Source organism: Geospiza fortis, unplaced genomic scaffold (assembly GCF_000277835.1).
Source record: "Geospiza fortis unplaced genomic scaffold, GeoFor_1.0 scaffold101, whole genome shotgun sequence".
Taxonomy (NCBI): Eukaryota; Metazoa; Chordata; class Aves; order Passeriformes; family Thraupidae; genus Geospiza; species Geospiza fortis.
Window position 1 is genome coordinate 362198 of NW_005054388.1, and position 16276 is coordinate 378473.

The 16276-nt window shown below is 43.1% G+C and overlaps 1 protein-coding gene across 1 annotated transcript in view; it reads left to right on the forward strand.

Annotated features, from left to right (window-relative positions):
• Positions 1-7571: 7571 nt before the first annotated feature.
• The window catches only part of VAMP2 (vesicle associated membrane protein 2), a 20832-nt gene continuing 12127 nt past the window's right edge, over positions 7572-16276 (forward strand). The window contains exons 1-3 of the mRNA XM_014308860.2: positions 7572-7579; positions 7766-7883; positions 15388-15546. Of these exons, the coding sequence (XP_014164335.2) occupies positions 7572-7579; positions 7766-7883; positions 15388-15546 (285 nt within the window). The remainder of the gene's footprint in view (positions 7580-7765; positions 7884-15387; positions 15547-16276) is intronic.

Genomic DNA, 16276 nt, shown 5'->3' on the forward strand with positions numbered 1-16276 from the left:
TCCAGCAGCAAAGTGTCCAGAAATTAAAGTGTTTCTAAATTAATACATCATCATACATGTTAGAAATGAAGATGTAACAAATAAAAATATTTCTCTGTTCTTGGTAGGAAAGGAAACACAAAAACCTCACAGTCATAACACAGATAGCAAATAGTGTTTATGAAAAAATTTTCAAGGTGCAGGTATGTAAATCCAAGGGCTTCAAATGATGAAAGAATGTTCTTAAAAATATCACTGTAGATCAGAATTTCCTCTAATCCTTCGAGTTAGTAAGCAACATTCATTTGGCTTGAGTAGAAGATACTGGAGAAGATAAATCAGTTGGTCATCACTAACCTAACAAATGTTGATCAAACTAAAGATGATGTCTTAGGGTTCCTCTCCTTTTCCTCTGTGTGCGTATTTAGTACACCAGATGGTTAATGCAGTCATAATAAACTAGTGGGAATATTTAATTAAATGTGTTCCCAGGACATTAAATGCAGAGCATTATCCTTTGGCTGGTGATCAGAGTAAATATTTGGTAATAAGGGAGAGTCCTTGTAGAATATTGTTGGTAATACATGAAAAGCACATTTGAGACCAGAGCTGTGTTCAAAGCAGAACTTTCTTCCCAAAATGAAGACATCTCAAATGCTAATTATTTATACCTGGGGTTTTGTTCTACCACCAATTCACTATTAATCATGACACAGTTATTACAAACAACATGAGAAATAATTTGAAACTTGATAGTCCTGGACTGGAATTAGCCTAAGCTTGTAGCCATTTACCTGTCAATAGTCACACTTTTACTGAAAATACTGAAGGGCTTAGATAGAAAAAAGGACAATGAAGAGCAATCTCTGTTCTCTTGTAGGTGAAGGGAGCTTCTTTGCTCTTGTTGGGAGCTCGTTCTAGAGATCTCAGAGGGCTGAAAACATCTTCCTGTAGGCTGAAAATCCCTGCAGGTGGCCACTAGCCCAGCAGTGATGCTGCTCTGTCAATCAGCTCTTATCTCCTCAGCCTAACCAGTTTTATGCTATCATGGCTTTTTTACTCCCATTGAGCAGCTTTTGTTTGCTCCCCTGCAGAAGTGAGATGAGTAGAATGCAAACAGGGATAAACCCAGCTTATTAAAATAGTCTGGGCAGTGACTGGGGAGGGGGGAAGATGAGTTAGAAATCTGAAATACATACAGTTAGTGGGCAGCTGAACTGAAAAGCAAATTACCACTCTGAGAGCATGAGAAGTGGGAGGGGGTGGTCTCCAGCCAGGGCTGTCTTTGGAGAGTCTCTCACCCTGCAGGCAGAGAACATCATTAACTGCCTGTGAGAGGAATGAGAACCTGAAGAACACTTAATTTTATGGGGGTGCTAGAGGTCTCTCTGCACCTCTCCTGACAGAATTAGTGTGTGGTTTTCAAAGAGTAACAGGACCTGCCATTTGTCACTATACCGTTCCACTGTGGGAAAACAAAAACTCCTTGGTGGGAGGTGCTGGGCTGGGTGATGAATGTCTCTTTCCTGGACACAAGGAGAAACACAACTGTCCTCCCACAACTGTGGTTGAGTTTGGTTCTGAGTCTGAAGGCTCAGAATCTTAAGGAGTTTAAATATCAATTCTTTGAGAGGTGACACCTGGATAGAGGAGCGCAGGATTTGAGTCTCCTCTCTGTACCAGGCTGGATTTTGTTGGGGTTGTGCCAAACCTGACATGGCCATGCTGATTGGGAAGAAAGATTTTTTAGCTAGGCTTGGCTAAACTGACCTCATGCAGAAATAAAATCCCATGTGGGATTAACACAAGCTGGAAACCTGCAAATTCCCCCAGGATGCAGAAATCTCCAAGCACAGGCAGTACAAGTCCCTCCCTGCAAACCAGCAGTGGAACAATTGGTTTAGTTGTTACTGCATAGGGATAAACAAGGCAAGCCCAAAACTAACAGCAAACCCCCAGGGCTATGGAGCTCCTTCATTTCTTTAGAGAGCCTCGTGCCTCAAAGCATCCCAATTCCCAGATAAGTATTCCTGCACCAGGGACAACAGGAGATGGGTTTGTTTCTGCAGCTGCTCCTTGGGCCAGAACCTTCACTGACAGGCACTAAAATAGTGTATAAATGTGCATTTGTAGCTACTTTTAGTAATTGTTTTAGAGTTAAATCTCAAGAGTACAAAGCTATGGAAGTGTTCTGATTTACTTTACAGTTGAACAAAGAGGTGTTGGTGATGTATTTTTCGAATGCCTTTGAAACCATAGACTGTCAGACTCTGCTCCCACAGCAAAGCCCAGAGGGGTGGGTGCCTTTTGAAGGGGTCCATGTAGAAAAAGTGTCTTAAATATGTGTAAGTTACAGCAGTAAATGTGTACTACACAAGTATCATACCTGAACAGTAAAAAAAAAAAAAAAAAGGGGGGGGGGAGAGAGGCAGTGCAATTTTGTATTATTTGAACAACAAGGAAAGAGTTTGAAGAAAGAGGACTCAGACTGGGGTTCTTAAAAAATTCTTTTCATTTTTGGTCGGGATCATGAATCAGATGTGCTGCACTGATGCACAGTCAGTGCCCCTCCCCTGGGCTGTGCCAGCTGACACCCCTGGAGCTGCCTGATGGGATTCTCACTTCCCATGGGCACAGCCTCAGCTTCTCTCACTGAGTCTGAGGGGTAGAAAACAACTCCTGCTGCTAGAAATAGGTGGTGAGCTCTGACTGGAGCCAGAGTGGAGAGGAGCAGAGGAGGACAGTGGGGAGGCTGCTCTGCCCCAGCTTTCTGTGCCAGGGAGAAGCCCCTTCATCCCCTGTACCTGTTCCTGCCGTATGTGGGATAACAGCTGCGCCTCAGCTCAGTGCCTGTTGTTAGGATAAAGACTTTGAAGGGATTAGGTCCTGCAGTTGGAGGCTTTAAGAAGCACTTTGGAGAGATAAAAGAAGATGCTGAAAGCAGCCTTGGAGGTCCTCATGTGAACTGTAGCAAGGCACAGTGGTACCAAGGCCTGGCATCCTCCTGCTGTTTGCCTCTCCCTTCCCTAGCCTGACTAAGGGAAAAAATTCTGCTGTGTAGCTCACACATATGAACAACAATGAAAGTGTGTGTCAGATGGTTTCCCAAAATATTAGATACACAATCATCCTTAATGTTCTTTCAGCCAGTGCTGAAATGCAAAACAGTAACACTGGATATCTCCAATTCTCTCTTAATTAAGAGTTGCAGCTGCCTTTCACTGTCAGATCTAAACAGCAAGTTGTTTCCAAAACATCTCAGCGAGATAACAAATCCCTCAGTCGTGAATTTGACCCCCCAGTTCCAGGCCCAGCTGGGAGGGCTGAGCATGTCTGAGTCAGCTGTGCCCATTTTGCTGAATCACTCAGAGTCCCTGGAGGTTCCTCCCAAGGTGGCTGCAAACACAGAGCCTGCAGTGCTCCCAGTCTGCTGGGCTGCCTCTGTGCTGGCTGATCTGATGGCACAGGGTGGCTGCCATTTAAGAGTATTTCCTAGGGATTCGTGCCCTTTTTCACCAACAATAGCAGAATTTTGTTCCTCTTTCAAAATTGATTTGTTCTTGGGAATAGCAGTTCTCAGCACCAATGGTAAATTTTTTCTTTTCCTAAAAAAAAAAAAGTACACAAGTCTGATGGCTAGGGGCCTGGTGATGGAGCTTTTATATGGATTTTGCATTCTTTGTAGCTCCCCAAAATCATGCCAGACCGTGAGAAATTATATTTTAAAGTTGTGATGCTTCATGTATTTCAAAAGGAAGTTCTACAACACAGTGGTAATATTTTTGCATAAATTTTTTTGAATATTACTTCTGAGAAATTAGCAGCTGATACGACATGGTCCAGAGGCAATAATAGAAGAATGATGTAAATGCAGGAAGAATGATGTAAATGTAGGCTGGACTTTAATTCCAGCTTTAATTTTTGCTCTGTGATATTGCAGAGAATGTCTGTGCTTTCAAGTGATGCAGGCCTTCAGTTCCCTTCTTTACCAGAAAGCTTGAATTAGATTTTAGGTACTTAATTAGGATGGGCATGTTAATTACGAGCTTGCTGTGCCTGAGCATAAAGATTGTCACCTCTCTTTGGTGGCTGCAGTAACTGCTGCTGTCACTGTCATATTTTCTGAAAAATCCTCTTTGCCCAGGATTTTCTCCTGGGAAGCTGAGAAGCCTCAGAGAGGAATGAAAACAATAATTATCTGATTGCTGCTCCTGTTTTGCTGCTTTGCAATGTGGCTTGGACATTGTTTGCCAACAGGTGAATGTTTGATTAGTTCCATGTGAATTGTTTCTTATTAATGACCAATCACAGCCAGCTGTGTCAGACTCTCTGAGTCAGTCACAGGTTTTTATTATTGATTCTTGTTAAGCCTCCTGATGTCTCCTTTCTCTTTCTTTAGTATAGTTTTAGTATGGCATCATATCATATCATATCATATCATATCATATCATATCATATCATATCATATCATATCATATCATATCATATCATATCATATCATATCATATCATATCATATCATATCATATCATATCATATCATATCATATCATATCATATCATATCATATATATATCAGCCTTCTGAGAACATGGAGTCAGATTCTCATCTCTCACCTTGTCCTGGGGACCCTCACGACACCACATCCCACAACTCCTGCAGCTGTAAAAACACCCATCCTTCCCATCATCTCCTGCCTTGTGCAGGGAGTAGAGAAGCTCCAGAAAATGCAGCTGAAACCAAATTTGATGGCAGCAAGAATGCTGGAAGAGAGCAACCTTGAAAGTATCTATTGTATGTCAAGTCATTTTAAGGACAGCTTGGGAGCTGCAAAAAACAGATGAGAATTGCTAGGCAGAAAAGGTGCATGGCAGAGCTCCAAATGTGGAGTTATCTCATAGCTCTGACCAAGAGCATCACTGAATTTATAAGCTCTGCTTACAGCAAAACATGTGGCAGGGAAAAACTCTTCTCACATATTCCTCCTCTGTGGTCTCTGGGATTCCAACCGTGCATAACTCATAACTCTGCTTGTGCTGATTGGGAAAATGCCTATTTACTTCCTTAACTGCAAAGAAGTTTAACAATTTTAATTTTAGCTCTGTTGTTGTGCCAGGATCTCCTTTGAGGCTGCTGATGCTCCAGGGAGATCTTGTTTTGTGTTGTGTGTGATGTACGTTATAGTCAGATTTTGATCCTTTGTGACAACTCAAAATAAATCCTGTTGGGATGTGGCATGGATGGAGTGGCTCCCTCCATCAATGCAGGTGGCAGCAGCCTCTGGTTTTAATGGTTTTAGCAGTGGCTGTGAGGTCCTCAAAGGATGGGCAAGGTTCAGTTTCTGTTCTTTCAGCTCAAGCTTGCCAATGCCATTGCCAGCCCCATGAAAGGGCGAGGTGTGAGCCACAGCAGGGCTGCAAACAGCTCTGGGAGCTTCTGGGGGGCCCTGCTGCCCACAGGGATCCCAGCCCTCAGGCAACACTGCCAAACTGAATTTTGCAGCCAAAGGCACCTTTGGGGAGCCCACTTCAGTGCCCCAGGCCTTTTGACAGTGCATTAATGAGGCCATAATTCCAGCAGCATTAATCAGAGCCCAGGATGTGGAAGGGAATGATTCACAGAGAAACACTGTGTTCTCTCAGTCTGTCACTGTGGGAAGGCATTGGTAATGCATGAGTGGGATTTGTGATATTTCTCAGTTCACATGCTCAGGGATTTCCTCTGCAGCTTGAGGAAGGGTTTATTTCCCTGTGGGGAGCAGTGAGGGGTCCCTTGCAAGGAGAGGTGGGGTGTGGGTGTGAGGGATGACTGGCTGAGGCTCAAGGACCCTGCTCAGGCTAGTGGGGAGATTTGTCCGCACAAACTCACACTCTGAGACAGAGCAGATCTGCTGTTGGGCTTTCAGGACATTTGTTTTGTCCTTTGTTACAGAGCAGACTGGAGAAAGGCAGTGTTGGAGGTTGGGGCTGCTGTGCAGAGGATCAGGGCTCTGACCTTCTCCAGGGGCTGTGGACATGCTGGAGCTGCTCTGGTGGGCATTTGGGGGCCAGCACTGGGGAGGGTCAGCAGTGCAGGTGCCAGAGTGACTGACCCCATGCTGTGTGCAATTCTCACCCCCAGTTCCTCCTCTGTTCTCGGGAGCCTGCAGTTTATTGCAGCCCCGAGACACGTGAGAAGTCTCTGTTTCGGTCCCCACGTTCAAAGAATGAGTCGGAGTTCTTCAGTTCTCGGTCTCAGAGTTGTTTATTGTATCTTATCTATAAAAATTTTTCTCCTGTCCAGCCGAGATCCATCCAGCAGGACAATTCCAGGCACTCTGACTGCCCCCGGGGCTGTGTTATCTCTTTATACTACAAACTATGTATAACATGTTTACAATTACTTTCCAATACCTATCACCTATGTTAGACAGTGAACTTCTACTCTAAACCAATCCCAAAGTGCCAACATCACAGCAGAAGATGGAGGCCAAGAAGAAGAAGAAAGGCTGGACATGCCCAAGTCCCTCCATCTTGTCCCCAAAACCCCCATTCTAAAAACCCCAAAATCTACTTTTTCACCCTGTGATAATTTTATTATTACACTACTTAAACTCCTGTGGCTTTCAGGTCTTCATACAGAGCTGGTAATTTGCTCCACGGGTCACAATCAAACCCACAGGTGTTCTGGGCTGTGTGCCAGGGTCTCTGAGCTCCCTGGCAGGGGCCCTGTCCATCCTGGACACCCAGAGGGATGCACTGAGCTCTGACACTCTGTTTGTTTCTTCTCTCTTCTGTTTGTGGTGGATGTAATCTCCTGCTGTTTCAGATTGTTTCCTTCTGTTTCTCTCTGCTTGGCGAGTCCCAAACAGGAGGAGCAGGGCAGAGCTTTATCAGCACACTGAGAGGGTCCCAGCCCATCCCCTCCTGCAGTAACAGAGTGCCCAGAGCACATTGGGTTCCCTTGTGGGACAGAAGCTCTGCCCTGCTAGTCAGCCTTGTGGTCACTTTGGCCATTGACCTAACTTAGGGTAGATAACTTGAATTGTTTGCCATTTAAAATAGCAGCAAGAGAGGTGGAAGTGTTTGATAAAGTCCCATCAAGAAATAATGTAAAAACTGATTGTGGTATGAGAAGGAATAGTGTAAGAAGTAGATTTGTAGAAAATTTTGAAAACTTGACAGAAGGCTCACATGGCATGCCTCTGTATACAAACCTTGAGATAAGAAATGCTGATTTAGAAATGCCATGGAATAGGACAGACATTGTTGAGAGAGAAATGGAACTAGAACTAGTCTCAAAGGATGGCCTTATAAAAAAGACTGGATACTTTGGAGAAATAGAACTATGGAAGATGCACTGTAGTAGGACCCATGAGGGCTTTTAAATGATTGGCTTTAAGGCATCTGCAGCATGGTGTGGCTAAAAGCTGATAAGCCAAGAAAGGCTTATAGTGTTTTGTAATTAAAAAATAGTTGGCTTCTGATTGTGATGGTGTGAATTGTAACATCTGAATTGTCTCGCCCTTCCCATGAGACTGAAAATGGAATAAAAGTGTTTAAAATGCCTCTCAGTTGCCCCATCACTGGGTCAGAAAATAGTATTGTCTGACAGAATGGAACAGTAGGGTTGTGATCCAGGAATGGAAAACAGGGATTGAAACAATGGAAAAGGTCTTTGAAGAAAAAGAAGGTGCTTTGAAACGTCAAAAGTTCTTTGAAGAGAAAGGTAGTTTTTACCAGTTCCAGAAAAGGGGTTGTGAGCAAGTCGGGCTGGTTTGGTCACTCAGGTTCTCTGGTTTTGCCCTAGGTCTGTTCCAGCATCTGCCCAGGGTCCTGCAGGGGCTGCAGGGGCTGCAGGGCCCCCTCCTGCCACCAACGTGTCCAGCAACAAGAGGCTGCAGCAGACACAAGCCCAGGTGGACGAGGTGAGTGCTCAGCACCAGGGGCTGCTGGGCTTGGTTCCCCCTTGTGCAGCTCCTGCTCATCTGAAGGGCCCAGAACTTGAGATTTACCAGAGGAGGCAGACAGGAAAGAGAGATCCTGGATACAAACATCCCTGCACCAGGAACAGCTCTGCAGATTAAATGTGGGCATTGCTGCCATGCAGGAGTGTCAGGGGCAGGATGGCGGGGATGGACAGAGAGCAGAGATCTCTGGAGCCAGGTCCTGGAACTTGTGGGTTATTGCACAGGGCCTGGGTGCAGGGCCCTGCTGGGATTTGGGGTTTATTGCAAAGGGCCTGGGTGCAGGGCCCTGCTGGGATTTGGGGTTACAGAGAGCAGAGCTGGGTGCAGGGCCCTGCTGGGATTTGGGGTTTATTGCACAGGGCCTGGGTGCAGGGCCCTGCTGGGATTTGGGGTTTATTGCACAGGGCCTGGGTGCAGGGCCCTGCTGGGAGCTGCCAGCCACAGCTCAGAGCAGGCCCCAGAGAAGGAGAGAGGTAAAGAGAGAGAAGGCAAGAGTGTGGTAAAGAGAAGATGAGAGAGCGAGGAAGAGTAAAAGAGGATGAGAGCATGAGGTTCCCGTTACAATACCATAAATCTTCTGTGTTGAATATTCTGATTCTCAATAACCAATCTAGTACAAGATACAAATCCTATAGCATTTACATACAGCCTATAAGAATCATTACATTGCCACACTGTGTTACATTTTAAACCCTAAAAACTCCTCTTTAAACCTCTTCTGCCAAGCTGGTAGAGTCTGCTCTGACACTTCGACCTGTCTGCAAGCAGAGGGTGTTGTTCCATCAAAAAAAATACCTTCAACCAACAACACCATTGCTTTCCAGTTGAGTAACTAAAATATCTCAAAGCTTACTTTCATTTCAATCTCACTTATAGTTTCCATATTCTCAAAATCTTTTGCCAGGCAATCATATTTATAAGGCTTTCCTGTTTATCTTCCCCAACACTGCCAGTTCAGGAATTCCTCCCAGTTGTCTGCTTAGGAGGAGATGTCATAGTGGAAGCAGCTCTTGTAGTGTGTTCTGCACCCCTAAAGGTTAGATGGTAATTTCTCAGACTGTGTCACAGAGACAGAAGAGCACCAGCTTCTCCCAGATAGATTAAAACCACCAGAACTGAGCCACTGAGGGTGGTGTTCATTAGCAGGAGCTCTATTGATTAATCATCCCAATTTATTCCCAAAGAAAGGCACCCACACATGATGTCATAACAGCATCTCTAACAAATCCCCACTCCTTTTCTTGATCTTGGGGGACCATGTGCCTGTTCCAGCTTGGATCCTTAAACTCTTATCTTGGCTGTAATGCCAGAGTCCCTGCAGCTGCTCTGGGAATGGGAACAGTGAGCACACCACTGCTCCTGGGTGCACCAGGGGGAAGCAGCAGCTGTGGCATCCTTATACACCTGCTGGGTGCCTTTGTGTGTTGGCTGTTGAGGAAAGAATATTGCTCAACCCCTCCAGAGGCTGAAGTAACTCATTGCTTACTGTCTGTGGTGAAGTGCACAGAGCTTGTGCGATTCTTAAAAGCCAATTTGATAAAATACACATTAGAAAATATGTACTTACTGTGGTATTCATATTTTCTGAAAAATCCCTTCACCCAGGATTTCTCTCCTGGGAAGCTGAGAAGCCTCAAAGAAAAGGAAAACAATTCTTATCTCATTTGCTTCTCCTGTGTTGTGCTCATGTGGAATGTGTTTGGAGATTGTTTACCCACAGGTGATTGTTCCATTGGATTCTGCTGTGAGCTGTTTTCACTCTTTGGCCAATCAGGGCCAAGCCGTGTCAGGACTCTGGAAAGTCATTATGTTCATTATTTTTTATTATTATTAATTTTTATTTCTTATTTTATATATTATTTTTAATTATTATTTTCATTATTATCTTTTTAGCCTTCTGTAAGTATCCTTTCTATATTCTTTAGTATAGTTTAGTATAGAATTCTTTAATATAATATAGTACCATAAAATAATAAATTGGCCTTCTGAGAACATGGAGTCAGATTCATCATTCCTCCCTGCCACTGGGCACCCTGCAAATACAATAACTTACATGCCTAAAAGCCTCTATTTTCAAAAGCTTTAGGCGTGCTTTAAAGATAGTAGAGAAGACCTCAAAATATCCAACTCAAATGCATTTCTTAAGATGAGTTAAATACACCTGTCAAAATGGGCCTTGTCTTTTTGAGAAGCTTTTCTTTGTTGAAAATCTGGAACAGTGACTTTCTGGTCTTCCCATTGTTGGTGCTCAGGTGTGTTCACAACATCCTCTGGCTGCAGAAATGCCTGCAGAAATGTCTAGACTAGGTTCTCTCTTTATTTCCTCTTCCAGTGGGGAAAGGAATGTTACATTTTAACTTTTGTCTTTGGTCAGAATAATGAAATAAATTTCTTGTCCTGAACATGTTGCACCATGAAGGCCCTGTAATTGTTAATGTGAAAAACAGCAGAAGTAACTATCCCTAAAAGATGATAAAAATTGCCTTTTACTATCTTAAAATGAGTGATACCTGTCAGATACATAGGGCTCTTCAAGTAGATCAGTAGAGATGGCATCAGTGAGGGTAGTGAACCCCTGCTTTGTGTTTAAGATACTCTGTATTCTGATTCTTTTCACTCAGACCCATGAAAATCTGTCTTTTTGTGGAGATGATGAGATAGTTTTGGCAGTTACTCTTGCCCGGTATGGGGGGACAATGAGTAGTCCTTGGATTTGAGGGTTATGTTGGTGAAATCCAGGATTTGTGGGGGTTTTGCTGCCATTTGAGAGAGAGGCTGCTGCTGTCACAGAACCACAGAATGATCTGGGTTGGAAAAGACCTTTAAGGTCATCTAGTCCAACGCTGCCCTAACACCTCCTCACCAACCAAACCGTGGCACTGAGTGCCTCATCCAGGCTTTGTTCAACACCTCCAGGGATGGTGACACCACCCCTCCCCAGGCAGACACTTCCAGTGCCCAATCACTCTTTCTGTGAAGAATTTTTCACAGGTTTGGAGCTGATAGCACGTGGTCAGCGGATCCTTTTTAGCAGGGAAATCACAAAATAAGAATAGCCAAGGAAGGCAAGCTGGCACTTCCAGCACTGTGAGATTGCTGGGGTGATGCTGGTTTGGAACACCAAGGGATCCAGCGTGAGATGCCATGATAGGTTTTTTTACTTTTTATTTTTATATGCCTTTTATGCATTCTCAATACACTTAACAAGCATATTTGTAATTTTTTAAACTTAATATCTTACCATAGTCCTGGTATTTTACTAGGCCAGAAGGCCAAACATCCCCTTGCAGCTGGAGACTGGAAAGCCTCACACTACCCCGAGATACCAAGGCCCCCTCTAAAACATTTATTGTAAACTAAAATTAGGCCCCTTTTGGGGGGAATACTTTAGAATAGGGAGATGTTAGGCCATTCATTTAAGCCTCTCATTGAGGCATCTTTGTTAGATATGCTAATTTGCAAGGTCTATATATTTACATACATGATCTACTGCATATTGCACCTTGATGAATTGTTGTGCTGATGCCTTGGGGTGGCTGCCTAGAGCAGAGGCCAGACAAGATTCAGAGAATAAAGTGGGGATTTATTAAAGGCCTTCAACAGCCACACCTTGGGCAGTCACAGCCTCTCAGAGGCTACACCCGAGCTGGACAATGGGCACCAGTTTTTCAGACAATTATAAGTTTGGTCCATTTACATATCAGGGGTTAATTCTCCAATTACAGCTTCAGGCAATGAAGTAATTTACCCCCAGTTTGCTTCCCCCAATTCACTTTTGTTTGTACTTTTTGGGGCCTGAGGCTGTGGGGTGTCATTGGGTTCCAGGCCCAGAGGGATTGTTTGGTCTGAATAAAAGGGAGAACAGCAGCTGGCAGGTTATGGAGTTTATAGTGAGTTTAGAGTTATGCACTGATGCAGTGCAGGATGTGAAAAATATAAAAGCTGAAATCCTAAGGCATCACTACTGTGAAAAATGCCAGTCACTTGTTTTTAAAATTTTAAAAGTTTAATAGTAATGAAATGATTATAAAAATAGTAATATAATTAGAATAATAATAATTTGGGCAATTTGGATTAGGACAATATGAGATAATAAAAACAAAGAGTTACAGATAGTCGGGGTACCTTATTCTGGGCAGCATGAGCCTGAGAGGGGACCCACGTTAACAGAGGATTAACCCTTAAAAACAATAACTTGTTGCATATTCATACACCTCATAAATGATGCATAAATTCCATTCAAACACACGATTCTGTCTGGTCTGTGTCAGCTTCTTCCTCTGAATCCTGACGGTGTCATCAGGGCTGAGCAAGGCAGGAAGAAGTTCATTTCTTCCGATAATGGAGCAGTAAATTCTCTTTCTGTGAAAAATTTAGGTGTCCTGGGGCTGCTGTCTCGCTGTGAGTCCTTTTTTAAAAAAAGTATCTTATTTATAACATCTTACATAGCATCGTTTCTATTTTAACATTTTGTTATAACCTTAAACCATATTTAACACACTACTTAAGAAAATTAACACAGCATAACTTTCTAACATAACACATATAATATTCATTTTAATATTTGCGAAAAACCAATCGTAAAATACATGCGTTTTTCACAACTACCACAAAGATATTTATTAAACACCGAAGTCAAACCCCTTTTATCCCTCACCAGAGGCTTTGTCCCGGCTCCTTTCCCTCCGTGCCGCCCGCAGGTGGCGGCAGAGCCCGGGCAGAGCTCGGGGCTCGGGAATCTCCGCGGTTTGTGATGCTGATGTTGTGATGCCCGGGGAGGATTTCAGCTGTTCCTCTATTGGGGTTCCCCCCTGATTCCTATAGACATCGTAGAGCTTATTTTCTAAGGCCCAGACAAACATTTATCGATTTGACAAAAATGAAATCTCACCTGGGTGAGTGCTCACTGCAGCCAGGTTAAATTCAATAAGTAGTTCTAGGCAAACAAACAAACAAACAAACAAAACAAACACAAAACCAAATAAACAAAACTAAGCAAAAAAACCCCTAAAAAACAAAACAAACAAACAAATAAAACCCCCCTAACCCCCCAGCAAAACAAAAAAAAAAAACAAAGACCAAAAAAACCCCAAAAAACACAAAAGAAACCCCCCAAAAAACCCCAAACCAAAACCTAAAAAAAAAAAAAAACAAAGCAACCCAAAAAACCCCCAAAACAACACAAAAAACCCAACAACAAAAAATGAAACCAACCAAAATCAAACAAATCAAAAAACCAATCAACCAACCAAAACAAAACAAAAACCCCAAAAAACCAAGCATACAAAAAAACCACAAACAAACAAAAAAGCCCAAACAAAACGCCCCCAAAATGAAGATAATGGGTAGGAAATAGTAGAGTTTTTTGTATCAGCATTTTCAAATAGTTTCTAATTTTCACTACAAATCGTTGCAGCAAGATAAAATTCAACTAATTACTAGCTGAGAAATCAATAATTAAAAAAATTAGCAATGTTTTATATGAAGTTAAGTGCTTGGAAGGTTTTGGTTTGGAAAAACAAGTAAGAAAATTTGGATTGACCAAAATATTTCATTTTGGTTTAGGTTTGGTAGACAAGTGAAACAAATCTTTTGAGACCTTCTCCAGTCCTGTTAAAGATTCTTTCACTATCAATTTCCTCTCACTGTATTTGAATAATGTATCCTTTAAATGATTCTGGATTTTTGCAGGTAATAGTTAAATTTTATTAAATATGTATAACATGGAATTCCTTATTATAGAGTGTGGGAATTAACAGACCATCAGCCTCATTCACTGCTAGAAAGATTGGACCCAGCTTTACAGAGATTGTGACACTGTCTGACATTTGCATTAGTGGTGACTTTCTGCAGGATTCCCATTTAGTTATTGGCTTGCTAGAAGAGGATTTTCACCTTGGCCAATGTGTAGAATCCATGCATGAGCAGCCCTTGCCTGTTGCATCCTGGCTGTGCAATGAGCCTGAGCTCTCTGCTGTTCTTTGGGGTGAACTTGCTCAGGTGAAACGTTCTCCTCCTCCACTTCCAAGCAGGACTTCAGATCATGGCTGAGAAGTCATCTTGCCCAAAAGATCTGCAGAATGAGGAAATGCTTTGGTAAGGAAATGCACACAGTTCCCTTTAGAGTGGCCTTTGTCTGTCTGCTTTTCTCTACTTCAGGTAAGGAAGGTATTAAATGTACAAGGAAAACAATGGCTTGTTCTCAGTGATGTCAATCAAGTTGTGGTGCAGAGATCTTCATCAGGTCTTTGTAGCTGTATAAAAGAAGTCAAAAACTTTAATCAAAATAACGGTGGTGTTTTATGAGGTCTGTTTATTTTCTCCCTTAAAGAGCCTCCAGCACAGTGTAACTCACTGAGGGCATTTCCACAGGCTGGGTTTTGAGGCAGTGCCCAGGGAATGCCATCACACACCACATGGCAAAAGGCTGGGCATCACTGCCGCTGCTTTTAATGAAGGGGTGGGACTATTCTGGAGCTGAGAATGATTTATTGCTCAGATAAACATCAGCCTCAGAGGCTGTGAGATTTTAGAGGAGCAAGCAGTCAGCCAGAGCTCAGAGCAGTCACGAGTTCTTCATTACAAGGCAATATAGAACCTTCTGATCCAATGGACTGTGACGGTGCTCACAGGGGTCTGAGGATGAGGGAAGAGATGAGGATCTGACTCCAGGTTTCAGAAGGCTGATTTATTATTTTATGATATAGATTATATTAAAACTATACTAAAAGAATAGAAGAAAGGATTTCATCAGCAGGCTAGCTAAGAATAGAAAAAGAAAGAATGAATAACAAAAGCTTGTGTCTTGGACAGAGAGTCTGAGCCAGCTGACTGTGATTGGCCATTAATTAGAAACAACCACATGAGACCAATCACAGATGCACCTGTTGCATTCCACAGCAGCAGATAACCATTGTTTACATTTTGTTCCTGAGGCCTCTCAGCTTCTCAGGAGAAAAAATCCTAAGGAAAGGATTTTTCATAAAAGATGTCTGTGACAATGGGCAGTTGGCACAGGGTTTATTTTGCTTTCTAACCTATCGCCTTTACTCACTTCTACTGCACTGTGGATACTTTTACCCAATGGGCTTCTGTCTCACATGCACACACATGCTTCTGTTATAACCTCTAAACTCTTAGCTGCTCCACACAATTACACCCCTACATTATAACCCTTCACCATCTTATCAATGCAGTTTCTCACTTACTTAAGGCACATTCTTACTTACAACTATAGAAACATACATTTATGATTTTTCTACTTAATATTTATGTATTGTATTTTTACATCAATCCAGGCTTCTCCCAAGGCTGCAGATCAAACCCTCCTGTGTCCAAGTTTCTGTTTTTCCAATTCCCACAGCTGGGTTTAGGATGAGGCGTGGTTCTCCAGGGTGTGACCAGATGGGTGCCCCTCATCTCTCCTGTGGGAGGGGTCTCAGGTGTGTCTGTGCCTTCACAGGTGGTGGACATCATGAGGATGAACGTGGACAAGGTGCTGGAAAGGGACCAGAAGCTGTCAGAGCTCGACAACCGGGCAGATGCATTGCAAGCAGGTGCCTCACAGTTTGAGACCAGTGCAGCCAAGCTGAAGAGGAAATACTGGTGGAAAAATTGCAAGGTAAGGAATATAAACCCTTGCTTGGAATCACTTCATGGCAAGAATTGCTTTCACTTGCATTTAGTGGGACTTTGCCTGCAGGATGGCGCCTCTGACTCATCTCTTCTCGTCAAGGTGAGAAGGAGGTGCCTTGACCTCAAGGCTCCAGAAGTCAAGCAACTTTGATCTTTACCAGAACCCATAATTTCTGCAGTATATAAAATGTAGATACAATGTTTGTTGCTTCCCAAGTGCCTTTAAATAGGGATGGGAAACCATTCCATGTCAATTCGTGTCAGTTCTCTGTGGGAACCACGAAACCTGATCAGGTGCAGTGAATTCTAGCAGTGGGAGAAAAGAAGCTTTTTCCTTGTGAGGATCATTGGTCTGATTTTTCTTCAGGATGGTAAACCATAAAAAACACCCAAAACTGGGTTCTGCAAACTGCTATGAGAAGGGAGAAAATGACAGTCTCTTATGAAGAGGGGCTGGTTAGGACAGAGCAGGACTTTGATCAACCAGCTGCTTTCTCTGCTGTCTCCAAAGTCTAATCCTTCCCCAAGAGCAGAGAGAGCCTCACTCTCCTTTGCTTTTTCAGACCTTCTCCAATATTTGTGGATTTTGGACCCAGAAACTTCATCTTCTCTTGCTCTTCTAAGACTCATGTCTTTGCTTCTTCCTGCTCATGCACCACCACAACCACAAACACTGTGCCAAAAGTTCAGCTTGATTTCCATTGCTCAACACCATC